The 17,373-nt window shown below is 51.7% G+C and overlaps 1 protein-coding gene and 1 long non-coding RNA gene across 4 annotated transcripts in view; one reads left to right on the top strand and one right to left on the bottom strand.

Moving 5' to 3' along the window:
• Window positions 1-8,126, bottom strand: part of LOC132541326 (uncharacterized) — a 28,410-nt gene extending 20,284 nt beyond the window's left edge. The window contains exon 1 of the long non-coding RNA XR_009552498.1: window positions 8,012-8,126. This is a non-coding gene — a long non-coding RNA (uncharacterized LOC132541326). The remainder of the gene's footprint in view (window positions 1-8,011) is intronic.
• Window positions 1-17,373, top strand: part of PLEKHG5 (pleckstrin homology and RhoGEF domain containing G5) — a 60,682-nt gene that overhangs the window by 14,984 nt on the left and 28,325 nt on the right. For 2 of the 3 annotated variants that reach the window (XM_060201350.1, XM_060201351.1), the window contains exon 2: window positions 8,151-8,227. In XM_060201350.1, coding sequence (XP_060057333.1) covers window positions 8,151-8,227 — 77 coding nt within the window. Of the gene's footprint in view, window positions 1-7,046; window positions 7,211-8,150; window positions 8,228-17,373 lie in introns of those variants that run through there. The other variant, XM_060201352.1, reaches the window with a different exon arrangement.

Raw genomic sequence — 17,373 nt, 5'->3', positions numbered from 1 at the left:
TGTTGTTGTTTCAGTTGCTGTTGAATAGGACAGAGAGAAATTGAGAGAGGAGGGGAAGATAGAGGGGGAGAGAAAGATAGACACCTGCAGACCTGCTTCACCGCTTGTGAAGCGACCTCCCTGCAGGTGGGGAGCCGGGGGCTCTTACCCAGATCCTTGCACCAGTCCTTGCTCTTCGCACTATGTGTACTTAACCTGGTGCGCTACCATTCAGCTCCCTCTATCAACTTTTTTTCTTGTTTTTTTTTAATGTTTTTAATATTTTATTTTATTTATTTATTCCCTTTTGTTGCCCTTGTTGTTTTATTGTTGTAGTTATTATTGTTGTCATTGTTATTGGATAGGACAGAGAGAAATGGAGAGAGGAGGGGGAAGACAGAAAGGGGGAGAGAAAGACAGACACCTGCAGACCTGCTTCACCGTCTGTGAAGTGACTTCCCTGCAGGTGGGGAGCCAGGTCTCGAACCAGGATCCTTATGCCAGTCCTTGTGCTTTGTGCCACCTGCGCTTAACCCGCTGTGCTACAGTCTGACTCCCAACTTTCTTTTTTTTAATATTTATTTATTTATTCCCTTTTGTTGCCTTTATTGTTTTATTGCTGTAGTTATTATTGTTGTTATTATTGATGTCGTCATTGTTGGATAGGACAGAGAGAAATGGAGAGAGGAGGGGAAGACAGAGAGGGGAGAGAAAGAGAGATACCTGCAGACCTGCTTCACCGCCTGTGAAGCAACTCCCCTGCAGGTAGGGTCTATTACCCTTTAAAGCTCCCTGTCCCTCTCAAGTTCTCTCTGTTCTTTTTTGTTGTTGTTTGTTTTAATTTTTGTATTATCTTATTTATTTATTTTAAAAAATTTTTTATTTATAAAAAGGAAACATTAACTAAACCATAGGATAAGAGGGGTACAACTCCACACAATTCCCACTGCCAGAACTCTGTATCCCATCCCCTCCCCTGATAGTTTTCCTATTCTTTACCCCTCTGGGAGTATGGACCCAAGGTCATTGTGGAATGCAGAAGTTTGAAGGTCTGGCTTCTGTAATTGCTTCCCCACTGAACATGGGCATTGACAGGTCGATCCATACTCCCAACCTGTCTCTCTTTCCCTAGTAGGGAAGGGCTCTGGGGAAGCGGCGCTCCAGGACACATTGGTGGGGTTGTCTGTTCAGGGAAGTGTGGTCAGCATCATGCTAGCATCTGGAACCCTAGCCAGAGAATATCAGGTCACAAGCTGCTGCTTGTTGGAGCTCACGTCAGCCGCTGCTCAAGTTCTCTCTGTTCTATCAAATAAAACAAATAAAGTTTTGAAAAATTACATATAAGGGGTCAGGCGGTGGTGCAGTGGGTTAAGCGCATATGGCGTGAAGCTCAAGGACAGGTGTAAGGATCCAGGTTGGAGCCCCTGGCTCCCCACCTGCAGGGGGTCACCTCACAGGAAGTGAAGCAGGTCTGCAGGTGTCTGTCTTTCTCTCTCCTCTCTGTCTTCCCTTCCTCTCTTGATTTCTCTCTGTCCTATCCAACAACAGCAACAGCAGTGGCAACAATAACAACAAAAGCAACAAAATGGGGAAAAAATGGCCTCCAGCAACAGTGGATTCGTAGTGCACGCACCAAGTCCCAGCAATAACCCTGGAGGGAAAAAAAATACAGCTAAAAAAGAAGAAAGATGTGGTCTGGGAGGTAGCACAGTGGATAAAGCACTGGATTCTCAACCATGAGGTCCCAAGTTCAATCCCCAGCAGCACATGTACCAGAGTGATGTCTGGTTCTTTCTCTCCTCCTATCTTTCTCATGAATAAATAAATAAATTATTTAAAAAAAAAAGAAAGAAGAAAGAGAGAGAGAAAAAGAAAAAGAGGAAGGAAAAAAGGAAGGAAGGCCTATTACATTTACACAATTGTCACCATCCATCATCTATAACCTGGCAGGGAAAATAAAGGACAGCCTAGCCGTGATCAATATAAAAATAAAGTGATCCATTCAAATGAGAGGCCTTGGACCTGAGATCAGAGAGAAGTACAGGACACAGCAAACACAGGAGCCCAGTAATCCTGAGCAGAGCTTGCTAAAATCTGGGAGATTTTAGCAGATAGCTAAGGACCTGTCTCTACTTTTTTGAAAACTGGTTCCATTATTAAAAGCTGTTTGCACTAAATTTGTGTGTGTGTTTTGCACGTGCAGCACAGCTCAGCCTGGGCTGGCCTCACTGGGTATGCTTGGCAGCTGCAGCAACCAGCGGCTGCTGTTGGGAGTTAAAGATTCTGCAGAGGATTACTGAGGGAGACGAGAGTGTGTGTGTGTGTGTGTGGCAAAAAAGTGGGCACCAGGTGTGCTGGAAGTCAGAGCTATGGTTATTGGCCATTGTTCCCCAAGCCATTCAGTGGAGAGACAGGCCAAAATCAATGGATCACTTCCAAGGCCCATGCCAGGAGATGGATAAGTGAACAGGGAAGCCTTCTAGACGGTGCCTGCATTCAACTTGTGGAGGGACTTGTCATTGGCAACAATGGGGGATTGTAGAAAAATAGATCCAAGAAGGGTCTCTGATGTCAGAAGCCAGGTTCCTCTCTGTGGAGGCTGTAAGTGACAGGGAAGCAGCAACAGTGGCCAGTGGGGCCTGGGGAGGGTGGAAGGGTGCTTACAAGTCTAAAACAGTAAGCTCGGGAACTGGTGCAATGAGGAATCGGGTCCGAGAACTGTTTCCTCTGGTTTATGCAGAGAAGTCAGAAGCCAGGGTTTGTACGTGAAATCTGACTTTTGAAAGTTGGCAACCAGCTCAGATTCTTTTGAAGCATTGTGCTTGGCCAAACAAAACATGTGTGCTGGCCTGCTTCTGCCAGGCACCCGGTCGGCTGTTGTGGTAGAGATTGTGCTGGGGAGAAACAGAACCTATATCCAGTGCCTGAGGTGAGGGGCGAAGGGAGCTGGTTGGTGGGTTTGTTTTCCTGGCTCAGGGGCCCTAGCTTTCCCCACGTGGGTGACTGCTGCAGGCTTCTGCTAGTGGTATAGCTGGGCTCTTTCAGGGATATAGCCTGAGGCACCCTAGATACGGGGCAAGTTCAGGGTTCCAGGTCTGCTTGAGGTTGGCTAAGGGCAAATGGTTATTGACCCATGCCAGATGGGGGTGTTCAGGGGTCCTGAGGGAGCAAAGGTCAGGTCCTGGAGCTGCCTTGGGCACAGAGCTACCTTGTCCCCCTTGCTCTCTCTCTGGCTCCCTCTCATTCACAGGCTGCTTCTGTAGGTCCCCTAGTTCTTGCTCCCCACAAATTATGGGACTCCATACCTATTGAGACTGGTGTTGCATGTTCCCAGGCCCAAAAGGACCTGTCTTTATTGGAATCCTCAAGAAAGTAAATCTATTGGTTGGACTAGACACTTCTAGTCCAATCACAAATGACCAGGGTATGACATTAGGCAGTAGTGTCTCCCTACCAGGCCCACTCTTGCTGTAAATACTGTAAATGGGGTATCTTGTCTGTGTGTGTGTGTGGGGGGGGGGCTTGTGGTAGGTGCCTGTGCCCATGCCTATGCCCTCCCAACCCCCTCCCTAGACTCTCACCAGGGTACCAGTATTTGAAGTTACTAGGAGGCCAGAGGAGATAGCATGGTTATGCAAATAGAATTTTATGCCTGAGGCTCCAAAGTTCCAGGTTCAATCTACCATAAGCCAGAACTGAGTAGTGCTCTGGGAGAAAAAAAAAAAAAAAAAGAAGTCACTGGGAGATAGATGGGCACCCATGTGGGTCCCTGAGGTTGTAGCTTTAGAGCAAAACAGAGAGCTTGCTCCCAGAGGAGCTAGGACATAGCAATCAGAGTTGCTTCTAAGTTGGCACAGTGGGGCCAGGGAAGTGGCTTAAAGATAGTATAGACATCTAGCATGGACAAAGCCCTGAGTTTAGTCTCCCAAAGCGGCTGGGGGGATCTTGGGAGCTATCCACCTTCTGCTCCCACAGTGACCTTGGGTCCATACTCCCAGAGGGTTAAAGAATAGGAAAGATATCAGGGGAGGGGAGGGGATACAGAGTTCTGGTGGTGGGAATTGTGTGCACTTGTACCCCTCTTATCCTATGGTTTTGTCAATGCTTCCTTTTTATAAGCAAAAAAAGAAAGAAAGATGCCGATGGGGAGAAACACAGACACACACACACACACACACCCACACCCACACACACACACACACTTCCTGGCAGGTAAGGCAGAGGTCAGGGCCACAAAACCACTGATTCAGAACTTGTCAGGGCTCAAAAGGCTCTTTTCCTGCCTCTAGACTAGAGGTAGGACAATCATCACTGGCAATGAGAAAGCAGAAATTCCCAGAGTGACATGGACACTGGACATTCTTGTACTTCTGTGCAGTTCTATGGCTTGAGGGAGGCATGGTGAGTAAGCCAGGATTCCTTCTCAGAACTCCAAGGGTCACACAGCATAGGGTGGAGATCAAAAGCCACTGTGTATTTGGCTCCTTCTCAGCTCAGAAGCCCCAAGGCATTGTGCTAGCCCTGTGCACAGATGCAGCCACTCTCCCTAGTGTCAAGCCTGCCAAAGAGCCCCTGTGCAAGACCAGAGAAATAGTATAATGGTTAGGAGAAGGACTTTCATGCCTGAGACACTGAGGTTCTAGGTTCAATTCCTTGCACCACCATATGCCAAAGCTAAGCAGTGCTCTGGTCTCGTTTTTGTTTCACTAAAATAAAATAATATGTTAAAAGGGGGGTGGCTCTGCCCCATAGACCCAATGCTGAACTACACAAGGCTTGTTAAGAGACATTGGTGAGTTCCTAACACTGATGAATCCCAAGCACTGGAGTTTGGCATACGGTGAACCCTCAAGGACACTCAATGTGTATTTGCTGAATGAATACAGAGAGCCTAGAAGATACAGAACAGGTCTCTTCTGCCAAGAAAGAGTAGATGAGGGTGGGGACTGGGCTCTGGTTACCTGAGTCCCCGTGGCTGGCCTATTTAAGGGCTACTCTGACTGAGAAACCTCCAAGAAGAAGGATCCAGAAAAGCCTTTGGGAGAGGGACCCAGGCCCTACTAGAAACTGACTCTCAGACCTGGGTGGATGAGCTCAGAGCCTCCTGGAACCATTAGTAGGTGGGAAGGGACCAGGAAAGCTCAGGAACAATAAATCCCTTGAGGGAGTTTCAGCCACCTTCATTTCTTTAGTGTAGTGTTTCATCACCATTTAAATGTTGTGCCAGATGCCCCTGGAGGTGGTATAGTGGATAAAGTATTGGACTCTCAAGCATAAGGTCCTGAGTTCAGTCTCTGTCACAGCATGTACCAGAATGATGCTCTGGTTCTCCCTTTTCCTCTTCCTCCACTCTTTCATTAATAAATAAATAAAATGTTTTAAAATAAAACAAATGTTGTACCTGAGGCCAGGAGATAGTTCACCTGGTTTCCTGTACACATTACCATGCATGAGGACCCAGATGCAAGCCCTGGCATCACATGAGGGCACCATGCATGGCATCAGGGGCCTGGAGGCCATTTTTTTCCATTTTTGTTGCCCTTGTTATTATTGTTATCATTGCTGTTGTTCTTGTTGTTGGCTAGGATAGAGAGAAATTGAGAGATGGGAAGACAGAGAGGGGAGAGAAAGATAGATACCTGCAGACCTGCTTCACTGCTTGTGAAGTGACCCCCCCCCCTGAAGGTGGGGAGCTGGGGGTTTGGACTGGGATCCTTGCATCAGTACTTGTACTTTGCACCATATGTGCTTAACCTGATGTACCACCTCCCACACCACCCCACCCCCAGTAGTATGTTCTTAACAATGGAGTGGCATGAATACTGTGCCCATTTTACAGACAAAGAAACCAAGGTTTAGGTTGGGTGACTTGGCCAAAGTTATACAGGACCTGGGTTCAAACCCATGGTCCCCATTTGCAGGGAGAAAACTTCACGAGTGAAGCAGAGCTGCAGGTGTCTTACTGTCTCTCTCCCTCTCTGTCTCCCCTCCTCAATTTCTCTCTGTCTTTATCCAATAAAAAACAAATAAGTAAATAACTCAACCTCTTTAAAAATAAGGTAAAATAAAATGTTGTGCTAGTATTGTGCAAATCTTTTTATATAAAGTGCAGGAACAGGAAAGTAATGGCTTTAGTTGGAAGTTAGAACAAGGGTTCCCTTGGCGGTAGTGTCTCACAGAGGGGTGGGCGATGGTGACTCTTCTGTAATGGGTGTAGTGATGTTCTGTTCCTTTGTTGTTATAACCAGGACTTTACTGCTTCTGGCTGATTTTTTCCAGATAGACACAGAGACAAAGACAGATGGAGAGAGAGGGAGAGACAGAGCAACACTAAGGCTTCTTGCAGTGCAGCGGGGAGTGAGGTTTGACCCTTGGTGGCATACATGGTGCACCATTAAGGTGATTTTTCTTGCCAGCCTATGTTCTGCTTAATCTGGGTGTTGGCTGGCAAAAATATAGGCTTTGTAAAGTGTGCTTTTCTGTACTATAGTTAAGACTCTTATCAAGTTTTCAAAAATGCTATGCAGCATTTTTGATGATATTAAAACAAAGAGCAATACTCACCTCCCTCTCACTCAGGGCCCCTCCCTTTAAACTAGGTAACATTGGGTAGGTAACATTGGGTGATGGAGGTTCTGCGGGGTGTGGGGGGACAATGGCGGGGGAGCGGTCCTCACCTGCATTCCAATCTTCGAGCAGGCACCTGTCCTCTGATACAGCAAAGTTACCTAAAATGTCCCTGTCCCCCAACATCAAACCCAGAGGTGTCTCCTTCCATGGGTGGCTGCAGGGAGTTGGGGAGCAACTTTTAGGGGTGAGATATGTCTTCCCTGAGGTTGGGTGCCGGGAGCGCTGCGGGAACTCGGGACCCGGGAGGCTGGGTGTAGGAGCAGAGTGAGGACCGTAGAGAGTGAGAGGGGCGCAGGAGACCTGCGCAGGAAGCCAGGACGGGGGCGGGGCGGGGCGGGGCGGGACGTCGCGTCCCGGGGGGCGGGCCGCGGAGTCCGGCGTCCCGCAGGCAGGAGGGGCCGCAGGGAGTCTGGCTCCTCCCGCCGCCCACCTGCCCCGCCCCACCTCCACCCGCAGAGGGTCCAGTGGCCGCCCGGCTCTGGCCTTCCTCAGCCCCCCACTGCCGCCCGCTCCCCACCACCCCCTTCCCGGCGGCCCGGGACGCCCCCAGTCCGCGACTGCATCCCGGCCGCTCGGCTGCGGCACGGCGCCTCCTCCATGGGTGAGTGCGGGGCCCCGCCGCCCCGCCGCCCGGCCATGCAGGCCCACGGCCCGGCGGCAGCTGCGCGGGTGCTAGGAGGGGCGCGGGCCAGGGGCGCGGGGCGCGGGGCGCGGGGCGGCTGGGGGCCGCGGGGCTGGCTTGGGCGGTGGGGTTGAGGCAGGGCCGGGCTCCTTCTCCTCGACGGGTGGGTGACGGCTCTGGGAGCCCGCTATGGGGATGGCCTGTGGGAGGAGGCGGGGCGTGTCCGTCGACCTTGGAATTGGGGCGGTGGGGGTGCAGAATCTGCCCTCGTGTTGGGGCCTGCTCCAGCAACACTTCCCAGCCCCCCATTGACTGTGCCTGTTGACTGGGGCAGCAGTCAGCCTCTTTGTCGTCACCACCCCCCACCCCCTCTGCTGTTGCGCCTCAGTCCCACCAAAGAGGCAATTTGAAGGGGGCAAATCATTGGCCAAAGATGAACTTGTGGTGGGGGTGGGAGGGAGACGGGAATAGAAGTGGGGACCACCCCCAGACTTTGAGAGATTGTCCGTCTCTAGAGGCAGTGATGTGGATGGAGGTGTAGGAAGGGCTCTTTGGCACCTGGGGACTCTGTTTGCCCCAGCAGCCCAATCTGAAACCCCACAAGGCTACAGAGCTACTCCCTCAGACTAGTGGCACAGTGAGGGGGAGCAGCTTCTTTCCAAAGACTTTTTCTCCCGGTGGAATCTGGATAATTTCCCTAGGGAACTGCAACAAGAAAAGGCTCCACAAACAGATTCCCACGGAGATAAGTTGGCATTTAAAAGAGAAAGGGACACTGACCTCCTTTGAAGAAAGGATTGAGGAGCGGCCCCACCCGTTCTCCTGCTGCTGGGGCCCAAGGGAGCCTGGTGCCCCTGCCTGGGGCGCACCTTCCATGGGTCTCGATGGACTGATAACCCTGTCCTCCTCTCCCCTGCAGACAAGCGGAGCCTGGCTGAGGAGCAGGGGTTGCACTGTCAGAACCCAGACTGCATGGACAAGGGGCGGGCCACCAAGGTAGGAGGCTGATGGATCCAGGGATGGGGGAGGCGGGCTCTGACTACCCATTTATTCTGACCCTTGGCAAGGACTCAAGTGTCGGCAGAACCCTAGGGTAACTGGTTTAGGGGACAGAGGGACTCAGGGTGGAGGGACTTCTGAAGCAGGGGTCCCAAATTCCTCTCCTGCACTTGCTCCTTGCGGTGGCCCTAAAGTGATAGGCAGTGTGATAAGGATCATGGGTGAGGAAGCTGGGACTCAGCAAGGAGAAGAGACCACCCCACAGTTCTTTTTCTTGTTTGGCATCCTTTTGCCACACCAGACCACTCCTCCGGTCTGGGAAGGGGTCAGAGACACTTTGGGACTTATTGAGAGTGGCTGTGGATGACTGGTCAGATAGCTCTCTTGGATAATGTGCAACTTTGCCATGTGTGAGACCCCCAGTTCAAGCCCAGCCCCCATCATATTGAAGGAAGCTTTGGTGCTGTGATCTCTTTCCCTCTCCCCCACCCCCGCCTCTATCTAAAAAAATTAAAAGTGGGAGCAGAGGGAGAGAGAGGTATGCTGTGGTCCTGTGAATGACAAAGGGAAGAAGAGACAAACTGGTCCTTAGTGTCAGGCATTGGAGCTGGGCAGAAGCAGAGCTGATGGTGAAATTCGAATGGAGGATTTCTGCTCTTATGTGATGCTGGTTCTCCATGTCCCGGGCACTGCTTCAGGTGGCCAGCCCTGCATGAAAGGCATTTTTTTTCCGTTTTTTAAAATTTGCCTTTTATTAGATTTGAAACAAGTTAAATGCAGAAGTGAAGTTAAAGCTTGGGGGATAGGTTCCCCAAGGGTCTCTGGAACAAGTCCAAACTTTACCCTAGATTAAGATAGCCAGGTTTGGAAAGGCCATGTGACTTATCCAAGGCCCCAAGCTGCTGAGAGACCCAGCTAGTGAGTACACCCATTTTGGGCCCCTCCCTCTCCCTGTCAGACATTTGAGTGACATTAGTTACAACTGCCACAGCCTACACAGCCTGGGCTAGTCCAGGCGCCAGGACTCCATGTCTCCTCCCTCTGGCCTTCTGAGATCTGTCCTGTCATTATCCCTACAGACAGATGGGAACATAGGCTGGTGACACAGCAACTCCCTCAAGGACACAGGACCTGGATCTGGTGGGCCTGGGATCAGAACCCAGAACCTGGGTGGGCGACATGTCAGCTCTGGAGTTCCTTAGCACTGTGCAACTCCGCTCTGCCAGCTGCCAGAAGTGACCATGCCACCAGCCCAGACCCCCTGGCCTAGATGCAGATGCCCACATTTCTGAACATGGGGAGACCGAGGAGACTAGGGGAAGGAGGACTGTTCTGGGGGTGGACAGCAGAGGAGGAGGCTTCCAGTTGCCTTGGTCACCTGGTAGGGGGGTGGCTGTGTGATGTCAGACAAAATCTGCTGGCATTGATGATGCCTGGCACTGGGACGCTGGTGTTGGCTGTTTGCCTGTCTGCCCACACGGGGGCTTTTAACACCAAACTGGCCTTATCCCCCCATGTACATCCTGTTGGGCCCCCTAAGATCTGGGGCCTCTGCTTGCCATGAAGAAATGGAGCAAAGAGAACTAGTCTCACTGTCCTGTTCCCTTTCTTTTTTTTTTTTTTAATATTTATTTTATTTATTTATTCCCTTTTGTTGCCCTTGTTGTTTTATTGTTGTAGTTATTATTGTTGTTGTCGTTGTTGGATAGGACAGAGAGAAATGGAGAGAGGAGGGGAAGACAGAGAGGGGGAGAGAAAGATAGACACCTGCAGACCTGCTTCACCGCCTGTGAAGCGACTCCCCTGCAGGTGGGGAGCCGGGGTTCGAACCGGGATCCTTATGCCGGTCCTTGTGCTTTGCGCCACCTGCGCTTAACCCGCTGCGCTACAGCCCGACTCCCCCCCTGTTCCCTTTCATGGGCTTCTGCTGTGGAGGCATTTCCTATGCTTCTGAGGCAGGGATGGGGAAGGACCCAGAAGGCTAAAAAGTAAGGCCTGTGAAGCCATTGCTGGTCTCCGAGTGAGTCTGGATCTTTGCAGCCTCCAGTCCAGTCTGGAACTTGGCATGGTTTACACTGGCTGCAGCAGCCAGAAGGTCGTCACCCAGCCTGCAGAGGGAGAGTCCAGGGCCCTGTCACCATGGGGATAGACTCACTGTGGGGACAGGATACGAGTGATTGGAGACAGGAGTTCATTAGGGAGGATGACCTGGAGGAGGTGGCCTCTGTTGGAAGTGGAAACATGGCTAGGAAGAGCAGGAGGCATGGTGGTCTGGGAGGGAGACCCCCCCCACAGACACCCAGGCTGAGGTGCAGAATCAAGAAAGAGGGTGCTATGAACTGGTCTTGCCAAGGGGGTGAGTTGGCTAGAGCCTTAGAGCCTTTGTTAAGGGCAGGGGAGTGAGAAAAAGGAGTAAAGACTATCCCTATTGTTGACGATGCTAATGACTATCACTGACTGAACAAGTTTGTGTGTATGTGTGTGGGGTGGGGGGAGGCTCTCACTGAACCCTCTAGATAGGAGAAGAAGCATTCTTATTGTCCCCACAGAACAGATAAAAGAAACTGAGGCTCGGAGAGGTGAAAGAACTATCCCACATCATATGGCATGATTGGCAGAACTGTGCCTAGGATGGGATCCTGTGCCTTGCTCTTACTCTTCTACCCAGCAGACTAGTAGGATATGTTTGTTAATTCACCCAATCAGCTTTGAGCAGCTGCCCTACCAGACTCAGTTCTAGGCCCCAGGCATGTCCAGAAAGCAAAGTTGCTGCCTCCTGGAACTGACATCTTAGCCCTGCTGTTGTGTGTGTGTGTGTGTGTGTGTGTGTGTGTGCCGCACACATCTGTGTCCCCAACTTGTGTTGGCCAAGAAGGCCCCAAGGCTGTTCCTGGGAAGGGTTGTGTACGAGTAGGACTTCTGGGCCTGCTCTTGAGTTTTTTGAGTCTCCTGAGTGATAAGGCTTCTGTGATAAATCTGCCTCCCATCCTTACCCTGACCTTCTGCCCTTGCAGTTGACTTTTTAGTGGGAGGAAGGTAACCAGGGCTGACTTCCTAGAGGAGGTGTCTGATGTTCTGGGGGCTATTGAGAAGCAGCATGTTGGCTTAACAGGGAGGGGTGTTGGGGCTATAAGGAACAAGAAGGAGTAGAGAATGGGGAGAAGGAGGTCGAGCTGGATGGGTAGCAGCCTGATGTCCAGGGAGGGGTATAGACCTCTGACTGGGATGGGGGAGGAGGATCCTCAGTTTTCTAACTTGTAAACAGTGGCTTCTTGAGCAGTGGCAAGGAGTAAAATAGGACTTGTTGGTGCTTAGCATAGTGCCCAAGAACATGGTAACTGATTCACAGAGGGAGAGAGAAGCCCCAGATTTTGGGCCCCCTCTGAGGTTTGAGATGTCTTGGGGTTCCAAGCCATGCCAGCATTACCCAACCTCCATATGTGTCTGGTGCACGGCTGTTAGCTTCCAGGGGCTCAGAGTCAGGGTTGCAGGTAGAGGAGGTATTTGCTCTCTCCAGCAGGAGTCTCTGCCTCCTGCAGGGTGACTATAGGGTGAGCACTCTCTGGACTCCCGGGCTCATGGCTGGGCCTCTTTAAACTGCTCGCTCTAGTCAAAGTCTGAGCAGGACACCTCAGGTCACAAGAGGACATGAACGAGGGCTAACAATCATCCAGGGGAGGCCAGCTCATCAAGTTTGAAGTTACAGAAGACTTGGCGGCATAGACTCTTTGTCTCATCCTCAGACACGCAACATAACGGTTTTTACTCCCAAGATTGCCAGGAGGTGAGTTCTGGTTCAGTGTAGGGAAGCTTCCAGTAGCTGGAACTGCTCTCCGGTGTTTATACTGTTAGCACCCCGTCCCTGGAAACATTCAAGCACAGAAAGAGAATAGAAGTGGGCGCCAGTGACTTGAGTGTTCCCTCCCAGCTTCACAATGGTCTGTGAGGTGGCAGGGATGAGTCAGGTGGCCTGTGTCTGGGGCAGGGGTGGCCAGATGAAGATCCCTGGGCAGAGGAAGGGGTGGATCTGAGGTCCCTGTGGAGGAAGAGGGGCAGGATGTTGTGAATAATGGGAGGGAGTCACCTTTTCTTCTGAGCAGTGCTGTGGGGATGAGAGGTAGGAGCAGGGGTGGCTTTTAGTGTGGCTGCCTTCTGGGGCTGTGTGTGTGAAGGGGCTGGTGCTCAGATACTGCCCTGTAGGCAGGGGACAATATGTCTGCAGCTGGAGGAGGGGCCATCGTCTGAGAGGCAGTATTAGCCATCATGGGCTTTGGTGAAGTAATATTGGGGGGTAGGTGAAGGCCTGGGGTGCCAGTCCCAGGAGGCAAGGACTGAGGCCCCACCTCATGGGCCTAGCTCCAGGGAAGAGGGCGGCTCTAGCAGTGCCTACTTGGGGAGCAGAGTGGGGAGGAGAGGGTCAGACTTGTAGCTTGGAAGCTTGCAAGGGGCTAGAGGATGGTATTTTAGAATCAGGAAAAAGCAGTTCAGCCTGAACCTGAGACCCCTGGGCCCCAGGATTATGTTGCCGAAGATACAAGGGTCAAAGCCATCTCTTAGGAAAGGGGGAAGTGTACCTTGTGCAGGAGCCTTGAATCCTCTCATCTACTTCTTTCAGCCACAGTTCTGAGAGCAGAACTGTATTTTTGTTCTGTATGTGTGGGGGGGTATGGGGGGGGACAGCCACTAGGGCCTCTCACATGTACAATATTATTGCTCCCAGGCCACTTTTTTTTTAAATTTACTTTTTATTTTTTGCCTCCATGGTTATTGCTGGGGCTCTGTGCCTGTACTACGAATCCACTGCTCCTGAAGCTATTTTTCCCCTTTTGTTGTCCTTGTTGTTTATCGTTGTTGCTGTATAGGGTAGAGAGAAATGGAGAGAGGAGGGGAAGACAGATAGGGGGAGAGAAAGAGAGACACCTGCAGACCTGCTTCACCACCTGTGAAGTGACTCTGCAGGTGGGGAGCCAGGGTCTTGAACCAGGATCCAGTTCTTCTGCCTCACACCATGTGCACTTAACCAACTGCGTTACCACCCACTCCCCAACCACTATTTTACACACACACACACACACACACACACACACACACACACACACACAGAGAGAGAGAGAGAGAGAGCAGCAGCAGCACAGCACCAGAACTTGTCCCAGTGGCATTGGTACTTCTGAGTGGTGCTATAACTTGAAGAATCTGGGCCTTGTTCATGGTAAAGCAGGCACCCTCCCTGGTGAGCCACCTCCCCTACATCCAGAGTTATTCTCATTTGGGCTGCTGGGAAAAGGAAGGTGGAACTACCCAGGGACTGAATGCCCTGTGTTTCTACTACACCAGCCATGCACCAAGAGAAAGGCGGGGAGTTGGGGAGTGGGGGGGTGGCCAAGGGAGGCAGGACATTTCTCTGGCACCTTAGAGGTTGTAGTTAAGAATCCAGCTGTCTTTAATAGAGTGGAAACAAGTCTGGTATAGGGCTGTGCCAGGGTGGGCTGTCTGTGGATCCCTCTGAACCTTGGGGCCTCCTCTCACTGGTCCAGGCAGCTTCTCAGCAACATCTCACTCCCTGGGGCCTAGTGATCTGTGTTTTCTGAGTCCACATTAGAGACTAAGGACTTTGAACTTTTTGGAGCTAAAGGACCAGACCCCTGGGGCCTGGTGACAGCTGCCTCTCCTCCTTTCCCTAGATGACCCTTCTAACAGGGCCAGGCTTCCTGCTACCCCTTGAGTCCTCCCTGGGATCCTGCACTTCCCCATCCTGACTGGGCACTGCTGATGGTACATCCCAACCCACCCAGGCTGTCGGTCTGTGCCAGCCTACCGTAATTCCCCTACATCTAGCACCACCTGCTGGTGCCAAGTTGACTGAGCCCGGCCTGTGGCTCTGATCCCATCAACAGGTGTGCCCACTGACCCCTGGGGGGCTTGAACAATCTTGGCCTGAGCCCCAGCTGTAGGGAAATCGAGCAAGGTGAGTGTCAAGGGGAAGCAGGGACTGGGGTCAGGGCTGTGGTGGATCTGGGTGCCCAGAATCCTTCTGGATCAATGGGCAGAACCTGGAGAGGAGGATCCCACATCTGTCCCAGGCCTGCTGCTGGTTTTCCTGAGACTCTGCTCTAGTGAGGTATTACAGTGGAAAGTCCTTTCTAGGCCAGGAAAGGGGCAAGCAGGCCAATATGTGTCTCAGTCAATGGTGGGATGATGGGGTGGAGGCCAGGACAGAAGTGAATCCCCGAGAGGTTCTGGATAAAAAAGATAAGGAAATGAAGACTGAGGGGTGGGTGGGTGGGGGTGGAGGTCTGGGTCCTACAGAGTCTCCAGAAACCTGCCCCAGATTGTGGGGCTCTAGTAGGTATTTACTATTCCATTGCCCCCTTTGCCAGGGTCCAGGCACATGTTAGGACACAGGACACAAACATCCCTCAATAGAACATGCTAAAGAACTGGCCAGTACCTTCTTTGCACAGGTGTGGAGGGTGAGACCATAGTCAGGAAGTGCAGTTTTAAGTGGGTCCCAGAGCAGGTTTATTTGTTTGGCTTCTGGGCTGACTTTTTCAGATAGAAGAGAAACAGAGACAGGGAGAGAGGGCATAGCACTACCACTTTCTGGCCCTGCTGGGGCCTTAAACCAGGATCACATGCATAGCAAGGTAGGCAGGCCATTCGGGTGAGCTATTTTTCCAGCTCCCCTCAAGCAGGTCTTCTGTATCTGCCTTGTACTCTCTCCTCTACCCCCTCCCAAAGAACCTTCTAGATGGAACCAGTGAGGTGCCAAAGGAAGGTCCTAGCTTGCCATGCTGGGGTCCTGGGTTACAAGGACTGGGCAGATGGTGAGAGGTCAGAGGCCACAGCCTCCCCCTCTTTCCCAAGCACAAAGTCCTTAGGGAGGAAGTCACTGGGGCTTCACAGGCTTCTGGAGGCTTCTGGGAGCTGTGTGGCAGGCCCCAGCTTGCAGAAAGGTTCTAGACACCCCTGCCAATTGCCCAGCACAGGGTGGAGCCTTAGGGCAGGCTCTGCCCCAGCTGGACCACAGAAGCCAAAGGAAAAAACGGTGAGGCCCAGGCCCGTGCAGGGAGGAGCCTGGTGGGCCACAGCCTGCCCTAGCCTAGCTGGCCTGCCCACACATGCACAGATGGAACCTCCGCCCCAGGATTTCTAAGGTGCCAGAGGGAGCCTTGGGGCTTGGGTGGGGAGCCCCTGGCCTGGTCTGTCCCTCCTACCAGGGAACCCCAACTCCTGGTTCCTGGCCTCCACACCATGGGTAAAATACAGATGGGACCCAGGACCAGGCCCCTGGTCCATGATGTCTCCTTGACAGAGCTCCAGTCCCCACTGCAGACAAGACTGGGGCTTCAGCCAGTGTGTGTGTGTGTGTGGGCGGGGGGAGGTTACCCATAGGCCTTTGCCTTTTGGGGACTGGGGAGATAGTGCTGGGAGGAGGGTGCCATGTGGGAGTGGGAGGGGGGCTCTTGCCTGGGAGACTGTATTATTCATCAGCCCCAGCATCTGGTTTCCGGGTATCAGTTTCAACAAGTCAGTCCTGACTCATGAGCCTGGAGCTAGGGTTGGGCTGGGAAGGGCCCCCTACTCATTGAGTCAGGAGCCAGGACCTCTTTGGCTAGTGCAGCAGCTGTTTTTAGCTCCCTACCCAAGAGAGGAGAGGTGGGGAACCCAACAGCATGTGGAGACTCCCTTCCTTGGAGCAGTGACCAGGGGCTCTGGTCCTTAGAGGAGCAGCCCCACTACCCTGGCAGGCGTGTCTAAGCAGCAGCACTACTCAGGAATGGCCGGGGCACCCAGGGGACCTTTGGTGACCAACCTCCACCAAGCCCTTGTGGCCCACTCTTGATGTGACCTGGTTACCCCAGACCAAAGGCAGCCTTAAGCTGACTTTGAGACCTGCCCTTACCTTGGGGGTAAGGTAGTAGTCTCAAGCCTTTCTGCCCAAACCACCACTTAGCTGACCTTCATGCCTTCCTCTATACCCATGCCTGAGGTGGTGGCAGTGAACCAAAACATAGATTTCCATTTTCCCATTTGGATACTTGGGACTCAGTGGCAGGCTGGCCAAGCTTGTTTCTCCATATGCTGAACTAGAGCAATAACAGTATCTCCTAGAGCCATTGAAAAGAATGAATAGTATCTAAGTTCAAGCCCCTGTTCCTCACCTATGGTGGTAGGGCTTTATGAGCAGTGAAGCAGTGCTGCAGGTGTTTCTCTTTCTCCCTCTTTACCTCTCCCTCCCTTCTCAATTTCTCTCTGTCTTATCAACTAAAAAGAAGAAGAGGAAGGGGGGAAAAAAAAGGAGAAGGAAAAAATAGCCACTGGTAACATTGGATTCCCTGTGTATGGGCACCGAGCCCAGTGATAACCCTGGTAGCAATGAAGGAAGGGAGAAAGGAAGGAAAGGGTGAACCGTAGCTGGGGAAATGGCTCAACTGGTAGAGCATCAGGATGTCATGCCTGAGGCTCCAGATTCGGCCCTCAGCACCACGTTTACTGGAGTGCTATGGCTTCTCTCTTTCTCCTCCCTCATCTGAAACTCCTTCACAAACAATAATTTAATTTTCTTCCTTTTTTTTTTTTTGCACCAGTGTTATCTCTGGGACTTAATGCCTGCACAACAAATCTACTATTTCCAGGAGGGGTCATATTTTTTATTGAAAAGAGGCAGAGAGAAATCAAGAGGGAAAGGTGGGTAGAGGGGGAAAAAGAGACACCTGCAGTACTGTTATACCACTTAAAAAGTTTCCCTTTTGCAGATATGGGCTGGGGGCTTGAACCCAGGTCCTTGTACATTGTAGCATGTGCATTTTACTTGTTGCATTACCAACCAGTCCCTCATGTAATACATTAAAAAAAAATTTTTTTTTAAAGCAAAGACTGAACAGGATTTGCTGACTCAAGTTCCTGGCCCAGTCCTGGCTCTTGGGAATGCTCAATTGTGGGCTTGGTCGTAGGGTTGGCCCACATCCCTGGGACTGGAGCTGGAAACTGACCTGCCCCAGGACCAGTAAGTTCAAAGTCAGGGATGCTAGGAGCAAGAGGAGAACATTTGGTGAGGAAATTTGTTAATCACATGTTGGAAGGGGCACGCTAATGGAGATGGTCACTTTATCTCTGGCACAAAGACCCTCCACCTGCCTTTA

The sequence above is a fragment of the Erinaceus europaeus genome, chromosome 11 (genome assembly GCF_950295315.1).
Source record: "Erinaceus europaeus chromosome 11, mEriEur2.1, whole genome shotgun sequence".
In the NCBI taxonomy this organism is placed as follows: Eukaryota; Metazoa; Chordata; class Mammalia; order Eulipotyphla; family Erinaceidae; genus Erinaceus; species Erinaceus europaeus.
The sequence above is the reverse complement of the archived record's forward strand: the minus strand, read 5'-3'. Positions and strand labels throughout refer to the sequence as shown.